Raw genomic sequence first — 25,371 nt, 5'->3', positions numbered from 1 at the left:
GTCTCTGAAGTTACTGACTCATTTCTTTTCTTTCCCAGACCTACCTGCAAAGTACCTAGCACTAGCACCATGCCTGGCACATAATAAACACTATGAAAATATTAGTAATTATGAGGATGATGGTAATTATTTCTGGATATAGAATTTTAAAAGTTCAAACCTTGAGTTTTCTGTCATTGAATATTGTATTATTTGAGAACTTGACTTTTTTCAAAAAATGATGGCTTGAACTCTCAAATTTGTTAGCTCCTTTTGTTGTAGTTCTTAAGATTGAGAAGCATAGGTGCCTTAAAAGAATCAAAGATCATAAAGATTAGAATGATACAACAATGATACAATTAGAGATACAATTCTCACTGAGGCTGAGTTGTAGGAGAACCAGGGATGCAAATGGTGCGGCTTAGAAATGACTCAGAAGATGAGCTCTTCTGATCTGAGGAGCTAATAGAGGAGGCTAAGACAAGAATCCTCCAAAGTAAAAGATAAATGACACAATTGAGGTGATGCATAGCAGTTTCCTAATTCAGCTCTCTTTACCCTAATGCAGCTTTTACCCACACACCTTTGACTACAGTTTCTTTACTGGCTTTCCTGATGAAGTTCTTCCATGCTCCCAACCCCCATGAAAACAAATTGGTCCCTGATTCCTGGCCTAGGGCCAATAAAAATCCCAAGCCCTGTGGGCTCCATGCCTCAGCCTTGATGAATCCAGAGACCACAAGAGACAAAGGGCGTCACATCCAAGGAGCTGACAAACCCCCATTGTTAAATGTTTGGTGACTCAGAAAGACCTCATAAGCAAGTGCTGCTTTTAGATGTGTACCTGTGGCAAGGTGCAAGATAAAATGTTTGTAAATAATGTGTGTGTATATGTATACATGCAAACTTTAGCAACAAGTACATGGAGCCAGTGCAAAGAATTCTCCCTTTTTATTTTTCTTAAACCTTTAGTTTTAGCCTTAGTATCAGTTCTAAGACAAAAACAGCAATGACCAGGCAATCTTGATTAAGTCACTTGCCCAAGGTCACAAAACTGAGAAGTGTCCTGAGGCCACATTTGAACCCAGCTCCTGAATCCAGGCCTGGTGCTGCATCTAGCTGCCTCCCGATTCTACTTTTTCCAAGCAGTTTATAATGACTAAAAGTGAATAGAACATCCTTTGTTGCTCACCAGCTACAAAATAAAAGTTCATAACAATCCTTGATCTGAATTTATTTGCAACTACTTGGAGTAAAAAATACTTCTGCTTGAACCACTGATTCTATTTGTTATTTAACTATGTACTTGAATCATTTATTTTCCACATTTTCCCAACAAGGTTTACTGGTACTTTTAAAATAAAACCACAAATAAATATATAATTAATTTAGCAAACAATAAACCAAATGTATATGTGTTATTTTACCAATTAGGAGACTACTTTGAATTAGTGGGAAAGTATGATTGTTTTATAAAAAACTACAAATTACAGTGTTTACAAATACTCGAATAACTTTTTCAAGTCCATATCCCATTGGGTTTTATTTTACTGGGTACTTAAGATTTCTCTGCACTCAGTTAAATTATATGCAGGTATTTTTTATATTAAAGCTCTTTTAAGTGCTTTTTCTTAAAGTTACTAAAGTATTTTCCTGTAATTTCCACAATTCCATTTCTCCATATACTCTTATTACTCTATAAAGGCAAATTCTAGCCCAGGTTAAGTTAGTAAAGACCAACACACTAGCTGGCAATGACATTTTACTAGATACAACCTAAAGCTATGGACCAGTTCGTTTAAATAGAGCAATAAATAAGGGATGATTGCAATACTCAAGTTCAGTCTGGACTCAAAATCCCTCTACTATTTCTCCTACACTATTTCTTAAGTGAGTTGCATAAATTGTTGCAAAAGTGATCAATGTATTGTTCTTCCTTCTGCTTTATTCTAATCCCCAAATAGAGGCACAGTTCCCTTTGTACTGTAGCTGTCTGCCCATCTGTTGCAGTGGCTATTTTGCTTTATAAAGAGAAGGCAAGCCATATGGAGGTTATGGGTTTTCTAGAGTGTAGGTTCCCTCGTGTCCCTCTAGGTCTGGTGATGTTCTGATACCACCTCCCTTTCTTTTTACAATGAAGATTAATGTAGCACACACAAAACTGCTTTAGATTCCCCTGGGAGGGGGGTAATTTGTTTTTTAACTGCAACTATAATTGCATATTAATTACTTGAGACAAGCAACAATTTTGACATGATTTCATACTGTGACAATGTTCATTTATGTATCCTTCCAGCTGGATTAAATGTTAGACCTCGACCCCATAAAAACATTGAGCGGGAGTTCAGTAAGTTGAGTGCTAGATGTGCCACACGCACATTTTATTGGGCTTCTATATTTGTGTAATTCCATGGTTTTTAAGAATGGGTATTACTTTAAAGGCTGCTAGGAGATTCCTGTAATACATTGAAAGCCAAGCCTGGAATCAAGAAGATTTGAGTTCAGTGTGACCCCAGATACTAGTTTGTATGACCCTTTACTCTGTCCCAGTTTCCCCATCTGTAAAATGAGCTGGAGAAGGAAATGTCAAGCCACTCGTATCTTTTCAAGAAAACCCGAATGGGGTCATGAAGAGTCAGGCGCCACTGAAAAATGACTGAACAGCAAAATAATTCCAAAGAAACCTGCTGAAGTTAATAAAGAGCACTTCAAGAGCGCACTTAGTGACTAGTGTAGCTATCGCAGCATCGCCAAAGCATAAAGGAAAGTTAATACTGAAAACAAAAAATAATGTCAAGCACCCAATGAAGTATTGCCATGAAGAAGCATATTAATGCAATACATAGTAAACAAAGTCTTCAAATGAAAAAGTTGTGATGACAATGAGAAGGCCAATCACATCCAGCTGCTAAATACTGCTATAAAGTGCTTGTCATGGGCAAATAACTCATTTTTAAACTTAATTCTATATCAGAGCTGATGTTGAAGTCCTTAAGATCTGGTCATCTTCAGACTATAAAATAGACTCTTCCCTCTCTCCCCGAAGCCAAATAAAGGAGGGTTTATTTCTTTATTAGATGGATCTAGGACAAATAAATCTCGAGGAAGGGGTCAGCAGTGACTACTAAATTTAAATTTCCCATCTTCATGAAATGGATAGGTGGACCTTTCCCATAATACACATCTATGACTGTGCTGGTATTATATCCCAAAGCTGTCCTTATAAACGACTCTGTTTAGGCTACCATTTTACCACATACCTTTTAAAACTGGACAGCATCCTAACGGTAAGGCCTTAAGAGATCTTGCCATATACAAACTGGTTGAGGACACTGGGATATTTAACCTAGAGAAAAGATTTAGCTAGGGATGTGATTGCTAAATTAGATTTATTCTGTCTGATCTCAGAAGGCAGAGCCAGTGACAATGGGTGAAAGTTAAAAAGACATTAAATATGTATTTAATGTCATGAAAAAATGACCATTAGAGCTGTCCAAAAGTGGAATGGGAACCTTCAACAGGTAATGATTTCTTCCTCTCTAGAAGTCTTAGAGCAAAGACTGAGTAACCATCTGGATCTCCCCCCCCCACCCCACCCCCTGCCCCTTTTGGGTTAGAATCTGAGGTCCCTTCCAACTCTGAGATTCAGTAAAAATGAAACCATCCTAGCAAAGATCCCTCACTAAAAGTGAGTTAGCAGCCAGCTGAGAGCAAAAAACATGTTGCAGAACAGTTGTTTGGTGGAATAGATGGTTTTGGAGGAGAATAGACCTAATAGGAGAAAAGGACCTCTGATAAAGAATAAAAGGCACCAAAGAGAAACCAACAATTTTATTCCATCTTTTATATCAGAAGCTCAATTTATTCTTTTGCTCCCCTAGTTTTTCTGATCGACTAATAAGCTTTGATTAAACAATCAAAAAGCTTTAGAATTTGTGGAGAGATTACAGACAAATAGATTTTTAAAAATCTATAATACTAGTTAATTTTTCCCATGGTCAATATTCAACTTTCCCCCAATGTACTTACCTTGCTGCTTCTCAAAGACCATTTTATTTTGCCAATTACATGAAATAATTTTCCACATAAGTTTTCTGAAGTTATATGATCCAAATTTTTTTTCCCTTCCCTTCCTCCCCCACTTCCTGGAGCTGGTAAGCAATTTGATCTGTATTATGCAAAACATTTCCATATTGTTCATTTTTGTAAGAGAATAATCATATAAAACCAAAATCCCCAAATAAAAACACAGATAAACTAACTTGAAAAATCTTGTGCTTTGATCTGCATTCCAACTCCAACAGTTCTTTCTCTGGAGGTGGATAGAATTCTTTGTTCTAACTCCCTCAGATTTATCCTGGATCATTGTGTTGCTGAGAGCAGCGAATTAAAAGATTGTAGATCATTACAAAAGTTGTTAAAGTGACAAAGAGCCATGGTATACTGATGGATTACTGGAATTAAAAAGATCTGGATTTAAATTCTATCTCTAAACTAGCTGGGTGATCCAGAGCAAGTAAGTCACTTATCCTCTACGATCCTCAGCATTTTTTCCTGTAAAATGGGAATAATAGTGCTTCTAGTCTTCATGAGTAGTTATGAGGTTCCCATGCTCTCATTCTTTGTTCCTTAAAACTTTAAATCTTTATGTTAATGACAGCCATGCTTATCCTCAATTTACAAAGCACTCTTCATAATAACCCTGTGAAATCAGTGTAAAAAAGAGGAGTATATGAAATTGGAATTTTAAAAAATACCTGACATTCCTTCCTTTTGCATACAGTTGTTTCCTAGTTAAGTGCAACATAAGATTATGTAATAAGTCATTTGGGAATATAAAGTAATATCTGGTACTATATAAAATATCTAGTAATATATATATATATAAATATATAAAGTAATATTTGTGATGGGGAAATGTATAAACATACTGTTTATATATTATAAATATATGTCATATATTTTTAATATATAAGTTTATATATTAAAAATATATGACATATATTTATAATATATAAATTAGATATAAATAGCAAATAATATATTAATACATTATATACATAAAATATAAATATAAAATTATATTGCCTTTTGCTTTGTATGAAATTGTGCCTTTGTTGTTAATTAAAGTGAAATCTATAAAACCGATCATCCATTGAAGTTGACCAATTTAGGAGTACTCATAAAATGTAATGTCCAATTTACAAAGTTTACCTAGACTATAATTTGGCATTTTCAAAAGTCATTTTCTTGTAAAATTTAATCTTCATAGTGAAATGAATGCACTCGTAGACTGGATGACCTCGATGCTGTAGTGTAGAGGTTCTTAACTTGAGTTCCATGAACTTTTTAAGATATGTTGTTCACTGTTCTAGTATAATTAGTTTCCTTTGTAATCCTGTGAACTTTATTTTATGCATTTTAAAATATTCTGAAAGTGGGGGTCTGTGACACACAAAACATGCAAAGAAGCTTGAGTATAATGGAAAGAGCCCTTGGTTTGGAGTCCAAGGAGCTTATATGACCTGGGGTCACTCAATTACTCTCTCTATGCTTCCATCTATGATCTCATATTATAGGCAACCATTTAGTAATGAACTTTGTTCCCCTCTACAGGCCATCTGTTACTTTTAAGATGCCACTTCTGTCATTCATTCACCAAAGACTGTTTGCCAAACAATAGTATTATGAAATGAGTGTTTTTGTACTCAGAGGATTTAAATTAATAACTAAACACTGTGACTACTATTAGCCCCCAATTTAAAAGTGATCCAAAAGTGAAGAGTTGCCTTGCTCCTTCCTCCCTTCCACTGTCAGCATCCTGCCCTACAGTCATTCCACCTCTCTGGATGCAAATTTTGCTGCCTAGAGTTTCTGCTATCTAACACAGGAACCACCATTGTTTGGGGAAGTGCTATTGGGCCAGCATCTATCTATACTTTCACTTTTGGGGCAGTAGAAATGTATTCCTAGCCTTCCTAGTTAAAACCTGGAACAATTTCCTCATAGAAACATTGTTATCTTTGGAGAGAAGGTCCTTGGAAGGGAAGGAAATAAACCTTCACACTAAATGCAACAAACTGTGCTAATAAACACTTTACAAATATCTCATTTGATCTTCACAATGACCCTGTAGGGGAGGTTCTGTTATTCCCATTTTACACTTGAGGAAACTGAGTGACAGGTTAAGTGACTTGCCCAGGATCATACAACAAGTTGTCTGAGTTTAGATTTGAAATCAGTATGTTCTGACTCCAAGCCTAGCACTCTGTCCACTGTGCACCAAGTGCATCAGTAACTTAAATGGACAATTATGATCTAGTCTGCAAACCTGAGTGATATACAGAAAAGATTGCTTCTATGAGAAAACACATTCCATGTTGAACTCAAAAATATCAAGTTCACAAAAATTATAACGCACCACATTTATAGGCTAGAGACTCTACTGTTCTATCTTCAAATGAGTATTTGGATTGTTTTCAACATTTTAGCTTTCATTAAAACATTTATTTTAAAAGAATTCACACTTGCCAAGTCCTTTTATTTGAAATAAAGTACTTGATAACAATTTTCTTTTACAAATTCGATGATCCTTTTTAAAGTTATTATTCTTTGTTCTTTAGGTGGAATATTTTGGTTGTTTTGAAAAATGTATCTCTGTTGAACAGAGTCCAGTAGAGTTAACAGTGGATGAGAAGCAGTGCAGAAGTATTCTTTCTCACTGAGTTGAGCTTCTTGTAGTTTTTCTGCATGAGTGAAAAGGATAGCAGTAAAATTCTTCCAAGCAGGACCAAGAAGTTCCTTCAATGAAAACCAAAAATGTAGTAATTAACTTTCTCTCCTTTTACCTTCCTCAAAAGAAAAAGAAATCTTACAGACCTATTCACAACAATGGCCATGGACCAATGGTGTTAGCTCCTCAGGACAAAAAGTGTAAGAAAGATTCTTTAAAAAGATTTTACATAAACAAGAACTCCAGAGAAAGACAGAGATAGACAAAGAGAGACAGAGACTTATGAAGTGTATGAGCACTGTGCTAAGTGCTAGAAATACAAATATGAGTATAAGCAAAAAGAACCTTTCTAACCTCAAGGAACTTATTCTAACAGGGAGAGACATCAGAGCAAGTGGAGGGAGCCAGAAAAGCAGGAGGGAAAGGGGGAGGTACCTGGCACTAAGATATAGTTTTGAAGTCTGGAAATTAGAAGCAGGGCTGAGAAAGGAATGAAGACTGGCTTGAGCCCCTCCTCACAAAGAAATGACAAGAGGAACTGATCGATGAGGGGAAAAGGGCAAGTGCTGCTGCTGGTGCTGCTGACTTCATCCTGCATAATTTTATGGAGGTCTTCCAAGTTTCATCTGAACCTGTCCATTTCATCATTTATTATGGCTCCATAATATTTCATTATATTTATGTATCATAATTTTCATAGTCATTCCCTAAGAGCTGCTCACCTCTTAGTCTAACATTTTTTTTTGCAACTACAAAAAAACTGCTATGAACATTTTTGCTTATATAAGTTCCTTTCTTTCTTTGATCTCTTATACCATTGAGTTCATCATAAGCTTAGTAGTGTCAAAGCTGGGTCAAAGCACATGCATAATTGCTTGGGGAGCCAAAGTTTCAAATCACTTTCAATAATGACTGGAGCAATTCATAGCTTCACAAACAGTTCCTTAATGTCCCTTCCAACATTTGTCATTTTCCTCTTTTGCCAACCTTTCCAACACAGTGAATAGGAAATGGAAGTTCAGAAATGTTTCCATTTACATTTCTCAAATTATTAAGGATTTGGATAATTTTTTCAAATGGTTATTGATAGCTTGGATTTCTTGAAAATTACTTGTTCAAATCTCTTGATCTTTTGAAGGATGTTTGAATAAGTTCCTTATATATCTTGGATATGAAAACTTAATCAGAGAAACTTGCTACACAGTTATTTTCCCCTCAGTTAACTCTTTCTCTAATAATTTTGACTGCATTGGTTTTCTCTGAACAAAACTATTTTTTAATCTCACATAATCAAATTTATCCATTTTGATTTCTGTAATTCTCTCTAGTTTTTGTTCATGAATTCTTCCCCTATCCATTGATCAGAAAGATAATTTCTTCTTTGCTTTTCTATTTTTTTATCATGTCCATATCATCTTTTTATGCTTCTCATGTACCTATTTGGAGTTTATAAATGTAAAATATTGCTCCATACCCAATTCCTATCAGGCTGTTTTCCAAAGTTTATAGAAGTTTCTTGTCAAATAGTGAGCCTTGATCCCAGTAACTTGGGTAATTGGTTTATAAAGTAGGCTATAGTGTTCATTTACTTTTATGTGTATTGCATACTGAATCTATTTTCTTTTTTTACCTCTCTTATTTAATATCAAATTGTGTTGATGATGATTTATTTGTAAATATAGTTTGAGTTCTAATACTGTAAAGTCCCTTCCATACTCCTTTTTATTTTTAATTAATTAATCTACTTATTCACTTGCTTCTCTTGAGATTCTTGAGTTTTTTTTTTGTTGTTGTTGTTCTTCCATATGAATTTCATTTAATTTTGTTAACTCTATAAAAATTCATTGGTAATTTGGTGTGTCTCTGAATAAGTAAATTTAGATGGTTTTTGTATTTTTGTTATATTAACTCATCCTACCTATAAGGAATTAAAATTCCTCTAGCTACTTAGGGCTATAGACTCCCTTTGACAATTACAGGAAATATATAGAGAATATAAGATTCTATTATGCTTAGTGTCTGTTCAATACCAAAAAAAGCATTTAATTTTTCAGAACAAAAAAAGCACTTGCAGGCTTTTCTCTAACAAATTATCCCCCATCAATGTATCAAAATGACTAATCCTTGAAGGATATGACAGATATGACCTTGACCCTCAGACAATACTCATCAGGCAAGGTATATAACAGGTATGGTTGCCAAAGTGTCAGTCACTGTGATGAGAAATTCAATGCAAATTCAAGATCACGAAGTTCTATGTGAATAGTGGCCCTCCAGATGCTCCTGTTTCCATGCAATTGATTTCCTATTTGTGTTGATTTCATCACGTCCCAGATCATTACAGAGCTCCCTGGAATAGACCTGTTATCACATGAGGGAGCTTGGCTTGTCCATCCACATGAGAAAGACCATGTGGATGAAGAATACCTGTTGTCAGACAGTAGTAACATACATTTGGAACATCCTAGAGAATTTGTCAAAGAGCTCATTTGACTTAGATAAGAGTGGAATAGATGAACCAGCATAAATGAGTTAGGACCTAAAGCATTGAAGGACACTCTCCAATGAGACCAATTCTGTTCTTAACTTATCTACTGGTTAACATACACTGGAACAGAAAAGTTAAGTTCAAAACCACCACTTTTGACTGGCAAAATGAATGTGGCATACGTATCTCTTGTTTGGAAGGCATAAAGGTCAGTACATTTAAATGGTGTTCAGCAATGTTGAAGAGTATGTTCATTTGTCTAATGAGTTAAGAAATTTCGTGATGTAATAAATTCATACTGCATTAGTGAAAATGTTATGAGGGAAAACAGTACTTAAAGAATGTGAAGAAGAATTTTTAATGTAAGTTCCTAGCAATACATTGTTGTTCACTTGTGACCAACTTTTCACAACCCCATCTGGGATTTTCATGGCAAAGATACTAAAGTGATTTGCTATTTCCTTCTCTAGTTTATTTTATAGATGAGGAAACTGAGGCAAACTGGGTTAAATGACTTACTAATACAATCAGTAACACAGCTAGTAAATATTTAAGGTCAGCTTTGAGCTCAGGAAGATGAATCTTACTGACTTCAAATCTGGCACTCTATTCATTGTGCCACCTTGCTGTCTCTAGCAAAGCACACACACACACACACACACACACTTATACAGATAATAGCTAAATAGACAGACCAACTGGCAGGCAGATAGGCAGAGAGACAGACAGACAGACAGATAGGTAGACAGATAGGTAGATAGATAGACAGACAGACAGATAGATAGATTGATTGATAGATGGATGATAGATAGATTGATAGAAACAGGAAGTGACAGATAAGTAGGTAGGAAGCTATAGAAGGGAATTAAAAACATATTTTGTGTATATAAACATAGATACATGTAAGAACTAAAAAGTTATTTATGTTTATAGTGTCATACATATACAATAACTCTTTAAATTTTCTTCTTTATGCACGTCTGTACACACATACAATATAAACTATTAGTTCCCTTACAAAATAGTATGAAAAAATAACTTCATGAATAAAAATGCAGAAAAATACATTTTCCTACATAGCTTGTTTTTGTCCCATATTTCATTACATTTTAGGAGCTTGTAGAATGTATTTAGTTGCATTTTTTAATATTTAAAGGAATTCTCTCAAGGAAAAGACCTCAAACAAAACCTGTTATGATTTAAAAAAAACATATTATTTGGAATGCATTTTGTACATAATAAATACTTCTATTTCTGGTATTCTTTGAGAAAAAAGAATTCTTAGTGTGACTTGCTGTTAAGAAATTTAAATTTCTGAAATAGAGTCAATATGGATTTAGAATTGAAACCTGGATTCAATTGCTCATGCTGCTGTTAATTATTCAATCCTAAGGAAGACACTTTACCTCTGATCCTCAGTTTCCTTATCTGTAAATTGAGAATATTACTTGCACTACCTCCAGTGATTACTAAGAAAGCACTAAGTCCATTACCAAGTACTGTAATGTGTAAACATGAGGTAGGTCCTATTATGGTAAATTAGGTGATCACTTTTTAGCAAAGAATTCAAGAGCTTCTTTTATTTTGGTTAAACAAAAGTTATTAAATACCCATGTTGAGGGTAAATAGACACACCTAACTAACCTTCTTCTTAAGTACTAAGTTTCATATGGTTAAATTAATCAAAACTTGATTGATGCAAATTTTCACAACTGTCTTAAAACGTGCAAAGCCAAATACTGATGTAATTAATGTAGCAGCATTCTGTTTTCAGCGAATATAGAAAATTAAGAGAAATTCTATCTTAAGTTTAGTAAAGAAAAGATATTATAAGTATGGTGTTAGGGGCCAGGAGTAGTAAGAGGAACTATGAAGCAAAAATATAAAATGACTTGAAAAATATTTTTGTATTGTATTTTTCTAAAATTACAATCACAGTATTTGACTAAAGATCATCACTACCTTTGGAGGTTTTTTCCCCAATGATGCTTAAAAAGAATAGTATCAAAAGAAAATAAAGTTCATGATTAGTTCCCTTCAATTCATTCTAATGTGATTTTAAAAGTTACAGCACTCTTTGTGGTGGAAAAAAACTGGAAAATGAAGGGTTGTACCTTAATTGGGGAATGATCGAACAAATTGTAGTATATGATGGGGATGGAACTCTATTGTGCTGTAAGGAATGATGATCTGGAGCATTTCCATATGAACTGGGAGAACCTTAATGAACTGATGCAGAGTGAAATGAGCAGAACCAGAGAACATTGTACATGGAAAGGGAAACAGTGTGGAACAATCCAATGTAACGAACCTTGCTACTAGTAGCAATGCAACAAGTCAGGGTTTAAGATAGCCACTTTATTATTTAATTCATCCTAATCAATGGGGAGGGAAGAGAAACAAGATAAAACAAATTAAATGTTATGTTGTTCTAAATAAGATTTTTGACTGAAATGGCTGAAGGACTTATGGGAAAAGATACTATCCACATTGTGAGGAAGAACTATGGGAGTAGAAATTCAAAAGAAAAACATGACATCATTTATCACATGTATATATAGGTATGTGGTTTGGGTTTTAGGCTTTAAAAAATCTCTCTATAGCAAAAATGAATAATATGGAAATAGGGATCAAATGACAACATTCATACAACCCAGTGGAATTACTTGTCTCCTCTGGGAGGGGAGAGAGCAAAGGGGAGGAGAAAGAAAATGAATCATGGAAACATGGAAAAATATTTAAAAATAAAATTTTAAATGTTAAAAAAATAAAAATTAAAAGTTAGAGCACTTTCAAAATGCTCTGTTTAAACCCAAATAATTGGAAATGTGTCCTTTATATCTAAGTTCATCTTATTTCTTGTTCATTTGAGCTTATCAGTAGAGTTTGAACCAAAGGCAAATTGCTCATAGTGTCACTCCATATGTCCACAAAATCTGCAATGGTTATAGTATGCGATGGCACCCATAAATAGGCCCAAGTTTCACCTCCCTAGTGGATTCCACCTAATCTTGCACAGAGCTGGAAGGGACTTTCACAATCATCTAGTGCAGTCTACTCTGAGAGTCTTCATAAGAGATGCTTTGATCTAGAGAGAGACTTACTCAAAGTCCTACTTTGGGGATGGTAGCCCTGGGGACCAAAACTGGGATCCAGTTTCTTGACTCTTGCTTCGGTGTTCTTCCTAGTATACAGTGTGCTTGTTCCACCCACAAGAAGTTTGCGTGCAATGGTGTTTATTTCTAAAATGATACCCATATCTTGGCAAAGGACATGAATAGGCAATTTTCAGTTAAAGAAATCAAAACTATTAATAAGCACATGAAAAAGTGCTCTACATCTCTTATAATCAGAGAGATGCAAATCAAAACAACTCTGAGGTATCACCTCACACCTAGCAGATTGGCTAACATGACAGCTTTGGAAAGTAATGAATGCTGGAGGGGATGTGGCAAAGAAGGGACATTAATGCATTGCTGGTGGAGTTGTGAATTGATCCAACCATTCTGGAGGGCAATTTGGAACTATGCCCAAAGGGCGATAAAAGACTGTCTGCCCTTTGATCCAGCCATAGCACTGCTGGGTTTGTACCCCAAAGAGACAATGGACACAAAGACTTGTACAAAAATATTCATAGCTGCGCTCTTTGTGGTAGCAAAAAATTGGAAAATGAGGGGATGCCCATCAATTGGGGAATGGCTGAGCAAATTATGGTATATGTTGGTGATGGAATACTATTGTGCTAAAAGGAATAATAAAGTGGAGGAATTCCATGGAGACTGGAACAACCTCCAGGAAGTGATGCAGAGTGAGAGGAGCAGAACCAGGAAATCATTGTACACAGAGACTGATACACTGTGGTATAATCGAATGTAATGGACTTCTCCATTGTTGGCAATGCAGGGATCCTGAACAAACTGGAGGGATCTAAGAGAAAGAACACTATCCACATTCAGAGGAAAAACTGGGAGGAAAAACACAGAAGAAAAACAGTTACTTGAATACATGGATCGAGGGGATATGGCTGGGGATGTAGACTCTTAATGAACATCCTAGTGTAAAAATCAACAACATGGAAATAGGTTCTGATCAAGGACACAAGTAATATCCAATGAAACTGCGCGTCAGCTACGGGAAAGGTGGGGTGAAGGGAGGGAGGGATAGAATATGTTTTTTGTAGTCAAGGAATAATATTCTAAGTTGACTAAATAAAATTTAAAAAAATGATACCCATATTTTGTAAGCAAGACATGCCAACTTGTACTCTGAAGACTGTTGCCTGGCCTAGAAAACAGTGGGATATTCTAAAGTGGTGTTACTTGGTATTTATTCATCAAGTTATTAGCCAAGTATGTTCTCTGAGGTATCTGAGGGTGGTTCTGGGGAAAAAGAAATTGAGGAAGTTTGATACTTTGCATGAAAATCTGAAAGCAAGGTATGTTAATATAAGTTATCTGTTGCTAATAATTTAAGTATACTATTAAGAATTGAAATTCTAAGCTACAGAGGCTTTTTGCAATCAATCATAAATTGTTTGATAGCTGAGTGCTAATAGATGTAAGTGGGACTAGTCCTTCTGGGACAACTAGTTAAAGTATAAACTTTGTTTTCTGGGAATCATTTTAATTTTCCCAGGACCCATCGATAGCCCTGCCTCCATTGCTTGTGGTTGATGAAATCATGCCATCTGGACTTTAGGAGAGAAACTTAAAAAAAAAGGCCAACAATTACATCAACTGAAAAAGAATTATCAAAGAACCAGAACAAATTCATGAATGTTCTTTATTTTCCACTTTTTCCTTCTCTCTTCCCACTTAAAAAACTCTTGAAATTCTCTCTTAGGAGGAAAATTATTTGGAATATGGAGATCTTGTAGGACAAATTAACTTCATTGAGCCAATGGATTTTCTCCCAGATACAGCTTCTTAAGCCCTAAATTTGAATAATGCATTATTAATTATAAAGTAGATTTCTCCAGGAGCTTATCAAGACAAATTCCCATGCTATCCACCTCCAAGAAAGTACTATTGGAGTCACACGAACGTGGATCAAAGCCTGCTGTCTTTCACATCAATGTATTTACATTGGGGGGGGGTAGTTTTGTATGAGTGTGCTCTTACAAGGTAATACATGTGTGGCCCAGATCAAATTGCTTACCATCTCTAAGTGTGGGGAGGGAAGGGAGGGTGAAGGGAGGGTGGGAAATGGCTTGGATCTTATAATTTTGGAAAGCATGTTGAAAATGTAATTGGGAAAATACAATATATTTGAATTTTTAAAAAGACAAATTATATAAATTATGTGTTCTAACTGTAGGATAAATTAAAATACATGTACACACATAGGTTACCTAAGAGATAACCTAGTCAGGTGGATAGAAAATCTAAAAGTGGAAAATACCTTGATTTAAGTTCTGCCTCTGATACAGATGAGCTGTGCTTTTGAGCAAGTCACTTAAATGCTCAACGTCCTCAATTGTCATCTTTCAAAATCTTTAATCTATAGAGAGGGTGCAAATCTGCATTAGCAGAAGGAATTGCCCAGTCACTACAATGAAATGGGGCATTAAGTGGCACAGTGGATAGAGTGCCAGGCCTGAAGTCAGGAAGACTCATCTTTATGAGTTCAAATTCAACCTCAGACACTTACTAGATGTGTGACTCTGTGCAAGCCACTTAATCTTGTTTGCCTCAGTTTCCTTATCTGTAAAATGAGCTGGAGAAGAAAATGGTCAACCACTTCAGTATCTTTTTGACAAGAAAATTGCAAATGGGATCACAAAGAGTTGGGCACAAATGAACAACAACAAAAAAAACCCCAAACAAACAAGGATTAAAACAAAATTTAGTTCATGCATGTATTGACTGACCCAGGTAACCATGTTTGCACAGATTGCTATGACAGGTTCATGATTCGGATCAAGGGTGTCATGGACAGATAGTGAATTGGAAGCTGGAATGAAAGCATGACCCACAGCCCACAAGAAAGTTAATAGGTTACTTGACTTCAAAGTGCCTCACATTAATTCACTATTTGTAAGGATCTTCCTTTTCTATGAAGTATCAAGGAATCAGACATAGACTCACGAAGTCCTCAATGTAGAGCTGGAAGGGGATCTCTGAGACCATCTTGTCTCTGGCACAGATTACAATATGACTGCAAGCTCAAAACTGGTTATTATCATGGCAGATGCATGCCAGACTGAAGGAGAAACTCTACTTAACTTGGTTCATCAAAATGTGGAAATTTTTAAATCATTGACTGAGTATTTTCCACTTGTGAAATGCTTATTGTTGCCAATCCAGTGGACATTTGGCTTATGTTGCCTGGAAGTTAGGTGGCTTTTAACACATACTTTATCACTGGAACTGGTTTTAATCTGGACATTGTTTTCTTTTCCCAATTAAAGGCTATCCACTCTGGAACGTGTCCCCTGCCTGCCTCCAAAAAGACAAAAAAGTTCCAATAGTCGTCTGCAGCCATAGGACGTTAGAAGATCCTTAGCTATATCTGAACAGTATGCTTGCCTGACCTATGTTCAGATACTTTCTGACTGCTCCTGTTAATAAGTGGCACCGACTTGGAGGGAAAATTGTTATAAAGATCCAAACTCTCCAAAGTTGGTACAAGCTCTCTGGAGAAGACTTTGTCACAGTGAACTTGCTGCTGGACCTGCCATTTGCCTCTTTTTTTCATTACTAAGGCAACAGAATTCCCTCTGCTTCCTACTCTACAGGTGGCATGTTCTTAGGCTGCCTAAGGAGAGGTGGGATGTCCGTAGTTCTGCTATGAATCTCTGGTTGGACCAAAAATGGAGAGATGGAGACAGTCCTGTGTGCCATGCTTACTGTACTGGAGGTGATCCAAAGGAAGGTGACCAGGATGATGAGAAACTGGAGACTATACCACATGACAATCAGCTAAAGGTACTGGAAATGTATAGTCTAGAGAATAGAATACAGATTAGGGGCAAGAGATAATACCTGCCTTCAAGTATTTTGAGGATTATCAAGTGGAAGAAAGATTAGATACTTTATTCTTTTCCCCAGAAGTAAAAACTAGTAGTAATGGAGAGAAGTTAGAGATGTAGATTATAATTCAATGTAAGGAAAAGCTTCCTAACAATTAGAACAATCCATAAGGAGACTGATGCTTAGGCTTAGTTTTGATATCATCAGCTCAAGGGATATGCAAAGTTTACCGACACTGACTTTTGGGGCATCGTTATAGAAAAGAGAACTTCAAACAACTCCTATTGGACTCTGGTGCCTTGAGTAGATGAGAATACATTTTGAATGAATCAAACAATCAAAATTGAATGTGAACAGAGCCTGTATACCTCTTTGAATCAGCAAAAGTCATCACAAAAGAGACTAGCTCACACTCTAAGAAATGTATATAAAAGGAGAAGCTATATCAGAAGTGAAGGGGAATTGGATCCAAGGAAAAAATGAGTTGTGACAGAGAAGGAAGATTCTGACTCTATAGGCATCTCAGAGAGGAGGACCTAAGCAAAGGGAAATACCAAGAAAAGTAATTTCTTTCCTCAATTTCCCCTCCTGATGCCTGTCTATCCACAGACACCAAAATATTTTATAATAGAATCTGCTGTTTGAATACCCAAATATTTCCAGTAAAATGATTTTTGCTTCATTCATAAGGAAAAGAGGAGTTTACTAAAAGAAATATAAATATACAATTAGGCAGAATGTCCAACCTCCTTATAAGTGTTAGGAATTTTCTAGACTGGGGGCTCAGAGTGATTGTGACTGAACTGTGAACTTTTCATCACAAATAAATGGCATAAAACCAAAGAAAAAGGAACCAAGTGGACTTTAAGGCCAATAAATTTCCCCACAGGATTAAAATGAGATAATTATTGTAACAGGCTTTTACAGTTCCAAATTGTTTTCCATAATGGTTGTACCAATCCACAACTTCATCAGCAGCACATTAATGTGCCTGTTTTCTCATCATGTTAGCTACTTCCAGCCTGAGAAGTAAATGATTCAAGATGAGAATGAGACCTACATTTTTGGGGATGGTCAATGTGTGAATTTCTTTTGCTTAACTAAAACTATTTGCTATAAGGAATTTGTTTTTCTTTTCTTTTAAATTAGGGTGTGAGAAGGACAGAAATTAAATGCCTGTTAATTGAAAAATGAAATAAAAATTTAAAACAACACAAAGAAGACAGGGTTTTCTCAGAAGCTAGTAGGTTTGCCATTACTGAAGATCTTTGAGTGAAGACTGAAATACTGGGGATATCAGAGAGAATTCCTGTCTGCATACAATTTAGACTAGATGTCCTCCCAACTCGGAGATGACATAATCTCTTCTTCTTCATTGTTACCACTGACAATCATTTCAATCTGAGTCAAGAACAGTGGAGGGAAGTAGGATCTGGAGTCAAGATGATCTGAGTTCAAATGTTGCCTCAGACACTTATCATCTGCATGACCCTAGACAAGTCAATTCCCCCAGCCTCAGTTTCCTCTTCTGTAAAATGAAGATAATAATAACATTTTATTGTTGTGTTTATTAATTTGGATAACAAATAAAGTCTTTTAAAAATCTCAAAGTGCTATATAAATGCTACCTATTATTGTTTGTTTTTGTTTTTGTTTTTGTTTGTTTTTAAACCCTTACCTTCTGTCTTGGAGTCAATACTGTGTATCGGCTCCAAGGCAGAAGAGTGGTAAGAGCTAGGCAATGGGGGTCAAGTGACTTGCCCAGGGTCACACAGCTGGGAAGTGTCTGAGGCCAGAATTGAACCTAGGACCTCCCATCTCTAAGCCTGACTCTCAATCCACTGAGCTACCCAGCTGCCCTCTACCTATTATTGTTAATCTGATTTCTTTTGTGAGAAGATTGGGCCAGAGAAGGTATCATTTGCCCCAGACCTGTCCTTCCTTTTCTTCCTCATCCTTCCCCCAGGAAAGACTTTGCTTTAACTTAAAAAACTTTTTTTCATTAAAATTTAACCATAATTTTCAAACACAAACATTTTGATATACAAAGAAAAATAAGAGTATTATGCAAAAATGAAAACAGTTGCACAAAAAAATTTCACAGTTCTGAGAGGAAATGAGACATAAAGATATTCAGTGACTTGTCTGGCATTTTTTCTAATACCAAAAAATTGGAAACAAAGTAGGTAAAGAAAATATTCTACATTTATTTGGATATTACTGAGTCATAAGATACAGTGAATATGAAAAATTCAGAGAATCATGGGAAGACGTATATGATCTGATTTGGAGGAGAGCTAAGAAAACAATATGCCCAAGGACACAATATAGACAGAAAGAACCGTAGAGGAAAACTGAACATTATATTTTAATGACTAAGCTTGACTTGGAGAGGAGTTGATAAAACACATCCTCTTCCTTTCTTTAGAGACTATCACATAAAATGTCAGTTGGGGTTGATGTATTGTTGGTTTTTTAAAGTTCCTGAATTCATACTTTACCATAAAAAAATTGAGGCCATCTGTGATGACCTACCTCTCTTCCCAAATTCTTTACTTCAATCACTTGGATTTACTCCAGGCAGTGATTAAATACTATTTCTTTCCTGATTCCTTGGGATGTTTATCTCCCTTACATCCATCACAGTATTTATTGCATCTGTCTACTGTTTTTATTTATCAAAACTATCTGATATTGGCTGAGAAAATAGAAAAGTAGGTCAGCTGAAGAGAACAGACATACAATAAGCTAGAAGGTTTATAAAGTCATAGTATAAAAGGTTCTAGTAACCCCATGACTGACAAAAGTAAAGATCTGGGTTCGGTGTATAAGTATTTACTATTTGGTGGAAAAAACAAAACCATTGTGGGAAAACTGGAAAGCAGTCTGGCAGAAAGTAGGTATTGACCAATACCTTACACCATTTACCAGTGTATTAGAGGGTTTGTTTGGGTAAATGGAGAAAGAGTAGATGATAAATGCCCACAAAGTAAAAGGAGGGTGAGATGGATTCTCCCCTTCAGTCTTCTTCAAATATGTCTCTCCACTAACCCTGCCCTTACTCCCTCTAATAACTGATTTAATGGGTGAACCTCCCCCTTGGGGAAAGAGAGGGAAATCAGCTCTCTCCCTCCTCCAATATGGCAAGAAAGTCAATTTAGGATAACTGACAACATAACAATTGTGGTTAGGGGTAAGATAAGAAAGGTGTCTGCAGGTTGGAGTTTATAGGAAAGAGGGGAAAGGAAGTCCCTGTCTTTCTAAAATATCTTTTCCCTCCCTCCAAACTTGAGAGACTCAGGCTTGCCAGCCTGGTCTCTGAGAGGTTCAGGTTTGTGACCCCTGGTCTATCACAGCAGACCCAGGGCGTCACGGGAGCTGAGTGAGATCTTCTTATGCTGCTTCTTATTCTCAGGTTCTACCACAATTCTTGGAATCTTTGGGGGGGGGATGGTGGTTAGGTTCAATGAGGGATTTTGTATGGCTCAGGAGAGAATCTCTGATCAGACTGTCACCTTGGCTGTCTCAAGATGAGAGAGCTCATCTGCCTCTCCTTGGAATCTCTCTTCCCTCAAGATTCCAAGCCTCCTCCACCATGCCCCGCTGTGGATGAACCTCTGCATGTCTTCCAGGCTCTGTCCTTCAGAGTCTCTAGATCATTCCTCTATCACACCAAGTAAGATCAAATGAGGAAAAAAGCTTCCCCTGAAGCTGCAACCTCCCAGGATCATGAGCACCAAATCTTTGTAAAGTATTTACTTAGCACAGAGCCTGGCATAGAAGAAGTAGATCATAATTCAAAGGACATACTTTCTCATTTTTGTATTTATGTTCCAAGCACCTACGACACAAGGTCTTTGGCTTCTAGTGTAGGGTTCTGGCTACCTCCTTTGGTGGTACCTTGAAGTCTAAATCTTCCCTCCAGTTAATAAGTAAATAACTGAGGAATGATGGATAGTCTTTCTAAAGCTGAGTAGACTTGGATCCGTGTTCCATTGTCCCTTCTGTAAGGCCAAGAAAAGTCATTAGACTCAAACTAATCTGCGGGCTTATTCTAAGGTTAAGTTCTCTTACAATACAATCCATCTGTGAAACAGGGATAGCACTGACTCATCTTCCTCCAGGGAGGCTGCAAAGAGCAAACAAAAGCTGAATACATAGCAAATGTGTTGAGGACTTTGTGAAGCATAAATAAATCCATTTCATGATAAATCTCCAGAGGCTTGTGTTACCTAGATTCTAATTCTACCTCAGATACTTAATTAGCTGAAGTGATTTAACTTATGCCAGCCTCAGTTTCCTTGTCTGTAAAATGGGGGTAATAGCAGCACCTACTTCACAAAATCATTGTAAAGACAAAATGAGGTAACACAGGTAAAGTGTTTAGCAACCCTTAAACCACTACATGTGTTTTAGCTATTAGTAATAATAATTATTATCACTTCCCTCTTCCCAAGGCTGTTCTAAATGCCAGACTACTGATGTGAATGCAGTTGCCCCTGATTTTACCTGCATCAGCTGGAGACAGGACCATTCCCCCTCTCCACAGAGGGGCACATCTGTTCTCAGGACCAGCAGGGCCAGGTGGAGACCGTCCTGTCCAAAATGCCTTGCTAGGGCTTCCTTCACGTCCTCTTTCACCTGCTCCTGGTCCAGGCTGCTGTGGGGATAGCCCGGTGTATCTAACACTTGGATCTTCAGGGTCACTTCTTTTCCACCGCGCCTCATAAAGTGGGGGATTCGGCAGCTGCGACCTAGGCTGCAGACCTTGGTCACTGAATGGGGAGCCAAGTAGCTAGGGAAGTCAGTGCTGCCCAGCAAGCTGTTACCTGCAGAGCTCTTCCCACTCTGGGTCCTACCAAAGAGGGCCAGGTTGATGGTCATCTCAATATCGTCTGACATAATAAGGTCTTATCCAACGCCCTGGGGAAATAGAGGCAGAGCACATGTGACATATGACCAGTATAGCGAGTCCAATGACCAGTGAAAAGTATCTATTTGGCTGAGGCTTTCTAACCTTGCAAAGAATTCCAAATAGATTTATTTGACTTTGCTACTTTCACCATTCCAGTTCACCTGATGCACAAAGAAACTAAAGATGGGAGGGATGGGAAGAAGCATGGTCCTTTTCTTTACCTTCTACCCACCCCAACCACCGTGCCAAGAGAAGTGAGGACACCTATGAGATGGAGAGGCAAGAAGTAGGCTATGGAACAGGCAAGGGAGGAGGGGTAAGAAAAATGCAGAATGAGAAAGAAATATTTCACACAAAGAAACTGTAGGGAGAAATGTAACCCTTGTACAGAAATGGGTTACATGATCTAATTTGGGGATGGGTTTGGTCTGGGAGAGAGGGGGGAGAGGTTCCAGAAATAAGAAAGAAACCCAGTAAGCAATAGGCCTTAGGAACCCTAGCTTCTGAAGCCAAGTAGGGATAGACTAGGAAGAAAGACATCAAGACATGATTCCCCTTTTCCCTCTGATGTGCCCTCCACCCCAAAAGGGAGAAGAGAGAAGAAAAGAGAGGGAAGGAAGGATGGAGGTTGGGGGAAGACAAGAGACAGAGGGAGGGAAGGAAGGAGGAGGAAAAGGAGGGGTGGAAAAAGAGGAAGGAAGGGGAAGAGAGGGAGAAAAGACAGGGATGGGAAGATGGAGGGAGACAGAGACTTAGAAAGAGGGAGTGGGGTGGTAGATGGTGGAGAGAGGGAAAGATAAATATGGAGAAAGGAAAACTGAGACAGAAGGAGAAAGATGAGAAGGGGAGGAGGAGAAGTAGGAGGAGGAGGAGGGAGTTCAAAACTGCCGTGGCATCTGCAAAAAATCATTCTTCTAACTTCCTGAATTTTTCCTTCTAAGAAACATGAATGCTTGAAAAGATGCTTCTGGTTCTGTTTACCAAGGAACTTTTCTAGCCAGGGAGCATTCTGAGGAAAACACCCAAAGCTATTCTTACTTATTTGCTGTTTCTACTCAGAAATAGATTTAAATAAAATAAGAAATGTGTGAACATCCCAAGATTACACAGGATTGGTTTTAAGAGTAAAGAAAAAAAGAAAATCTCATTCTACTTTATAGCTTTTAGCTAAATGGAACATCAGGAAATTTAATTATTTTGTTTTAAAATAGTAACTTGATTTTTGTCCCTTTCAGCACCTTTAAAGTAGAGGTGCCATTAGAATTCAGAGCAGAATTTAGGACTATTCACTTTAGCATACACTGTGAGTAAACTATGCAGCACATGGGCACCTTCTGCTATTTTAATAATTATCATGGTACAGTTCTTGCCTTGAGTGGTAATTTAATAAATATTATTAAATAGTAATCTTAATTAATTAAATGCTAATATTTAATAAATATTCATCTTAATTGTTTAATAAATGACTAACTTTAATAAAGAATATTAAATAGCAATTCTGTGCTACTGATTTAAAGAATATAGTTTATTAATTCCAGAAATCACAAATTCCTTGTGATTTTACTCATTTAAGATTGTTATTCTCCAAGTACATAGAAACATTTCCTCGTCCTCCTTTCCATCGATTCTTCCCTCTTACCATCTTTCTTCTAGTCTTTTCATGTCATATTTGCCAGATCCTACAATCAGTTTGGTTTCTGCCCTATGGGCAAAATGAAGTAAACCAAGCCTAGAGATTGGGCTCTACCCATGGAAAGCCAGAGCACCCAGCGATAGCTTCCGCATTGGGGTGGGTCCTGAGACATATTTATTGTATTTTACCCCCGATCCCGTCCAATATCTTTTAAGGCCAAATACTGAATGCTCCCAGGTTTATTGCAAGCACTTACCTTTTCAGACTAGAGATTCCTTGTCTACCTGGGCTGCGGTTTGCTCAAGCTTCAGGACTGCCCTTCAACATGAACTTTGACTTTCTTAGGAGGTTTCAGTACCACTCAGGAACTGGCACGAGACTGTGCCTTGTTCTGGTTAATCTATTACCAGAGATCTTCATCTGTGTTTCTACCAATAATTCCTGGTTTCTCTGAAAGCACCTGGCACTCTCTTGTCATCTTGTCATCTGCAGTCAACTTCTTATTTTCTGGAGGACAGTCTTGGTATGGGAATCGTGTTGCTAGTAACAACCTCTCAGTTACTAAAGAAAACTCAGAAATGGACAATTCAAAGGAGCTAAAATATCCCCTGGAAAAAATTGGCAGAGTTCTTAATTCATCAAAAAGTGATAAAAGTCAAAGCAGCATAAAGAAGAGAATAACCCTGTAACAGGTAATCTGTGTTCAAGTCCTGCCTTTGACAGTTACAAGTTATATGACTGAGAGAAGCTAGATGGTTAGTCAGAAAGATCTGAGTTCAAATCCAGCCTTAGACACTTACTAGCCATGTGACTCTGGGCAAGTCATTTAACCCCCATTTGACTCAGTTTACCATCTGTAAAGTGGGGACATACTAGAGAAGAAGCTGGCAAACCACTCCAGTATCTTTGCCAAGAAAACCCCATAGACAAGAATCCATTGGGTCAAAAAGGACTGAACAACAACAGCAAAAAACAGTGGTACAACCTGGGCACATCACTTAAACTCTGAATGTCTCATAACTGTCTAAGGTGATTATTTAATTACTAAGATGATTAATTGATCAGTGGAGGAAGCTTCTGCATCAAAAATTTTTTACACTAATGAAATCACACTAAAGTCAAGTCTACATGCATTTTGTTAAAGCTTTCTATGTGCCAGGGACTGTGCTAAGAACTGGGAATATGTAATTAATATGGGAATTATTATATATATGTATAATAAATATATACATATATTACATATATGTATATATAATACATAATAACTGGGAATAAGTAAAAATAAAGACAGTCTTTGGGCTCAAGGAGATTCCATTCCATTGGAGGAAGATAAAAAATAAAAGGGAGCCTGACAAGGTTCAGGGAGGTAAAGGTATTCCTCAAACCAGGGAACATTTTACAGAATTTCTTGAGGGTCAGGAGTGCAACCTAGAGAGGATTGAAGGCAAGGCTGGTCTGGATGCCCTTCTTAAAAGAAGTTTCTGAAAGGAACCATCCAGTCAGAGGGAAGAATCAGAGATGGTAGAAGGTACTTCCAATGTGAGACATCTGGGTGCTGAGTCAATTTAGGGTAAAGGAGTTTCTGGGACATGGTAGAGAACTAAAACCAAGGTTGGGAGGGTAGCGTGGAGAAGAATAAAGTAATTACATTCCTCCCTAAATGTTCACTAAGTTATATCAATTAAATTTATCATTTTATCTTAACTTTTGAGAGTTCTAATGATTACATACTATTTCACGTAATTTTCATGTGAATTTTTATGCATATTCATGGCATTGCAACTTAAGAATAAGGTCAAAGAAATCTTGGTAAAAATACTTTTTGAAAATTTTCTCTTTTTATTGAAAACTGCTATTGCATTCATGTCTTTTCTCAGTGCCATGCAAATTATCTATATTTTCGAACATTATTTTTATAGCCAATGTAGAATGTTATTGATTTAGCATTCAGGAAACTGAAGACGGCTACATTTTCAGTGATCTAAATGCCCCCGCCCCCCACCATTTCCCCTCTCAAAAGAAATTCTATAAAGTGTGTGTCACTATTTACAGGGATGTTGGAGACATCTGGAATTTCTTATGACCTCATGGGCAGATTTAAGAAATATTCTTCCTGTGTGGATATGACAAGGAAAACGAACAAGAATTCATTCAACTGATAAATACTCTTGGTCTTCTCGTACACAGAAGCAACCTCCCCCAGATGGCAGCATCTGTCCATTTCCTGGGTTCTGGAAAAACACCACCATCGCCACATTTTTTACCCAACCCCCACCCCAATGTAATTTCATTTTCTGTAACAAAGCAGTTTACTGCCAAACAAGCATGTACTTGGTGGAGATTAATTGTACATGGATGGGATTAACCAAGTATTTCATATATTTGAAAAAAACATGAACCATGATAACCTCCTGTACTTCATTAAGGCAAAGCACTTTCTAGCTCTAAAAATTTAGGATTTTGTGATATTAAAGGTAGCTAGCTAGTGCAGTGGATAGAGTCAGGAAGACTTGACCTCAAATCCAGCCTCAGATTTGTAGTGGTTATCAGGTACTGGGAAATTCATTTAACACTGTTATGCCTTGGTTTTTTCATCTGCAAAATGGAGATAATCATACAACTTAAAACCCAGGGTTATTGTGAGGAACAAAT

General features: G+C 36.9%; 1 protein-coding gene across 1 annotated transcript; it reads right to left on the bottom strand.

Annotated features, from left to right (window-relative positions):
* Positions 1–6,506: 6,506 nt before the first annotated feature.
* Positions 6,507–21,090, bottom strand: GIMD1 (GIMAP family P-loop NTPase domain containing 1). Its single transcript, XM_001366803.3, has 2 exons — positions 20,681–21,090; positions 6,507–6,780 (listed from the first exon to the last, which is right to left on the bottom strand). Exons 1-2 carry the CDS (start codon positions 21,071–21,073, stop codon positions 6,520–6,522), a joined length of 654 nt encoding a protein of 217 aa, XP_001366840.1. The 5' UTR covers positions 21,074–21,090; the 3' UTR covers positions 6,507–6,519.
* Positions 21,091–25,371: the final 4,281 nt, after the last annotated feature.

This window comes from Monodelphis domestica, chromosome 6 (genome assembly GCF_027887165.1).
Source record: "Monodelphis domestica isolate mMonDom1 chromosome 6, mMonDom1.pri, whole genome shotgun sequence".
Lineage (NCBI taxonomy): Eukaryota > Metazoa > Chordata > Mammalia > Didelphimorphia > Didelphidae > Monodelphis > Monodelphis domestica.
The sequence above is the reverse complement of the archived record's forward strand: the minus strand, read 5'-3'. Positions and strand labels throughout refer to the sequence as shown.

Bases quoted from the DNA above. Each gene is read 5' to 3' on its own strand.
- GIMD1 (XM_001366803.3), bottom strand. From the start codon at position 21,073: ATGTCAGACGATATTGAGATGACCATCAACCTGGCCCTCTTTGGTAGG. The intron at 6,781-20,680 runs GTAAAATCAGGG...TTTTCATTGAAG, and splicing joins CCTGTCTCCAGCTGATGCAG to GAACTTCTTGGTCCTGCTTG.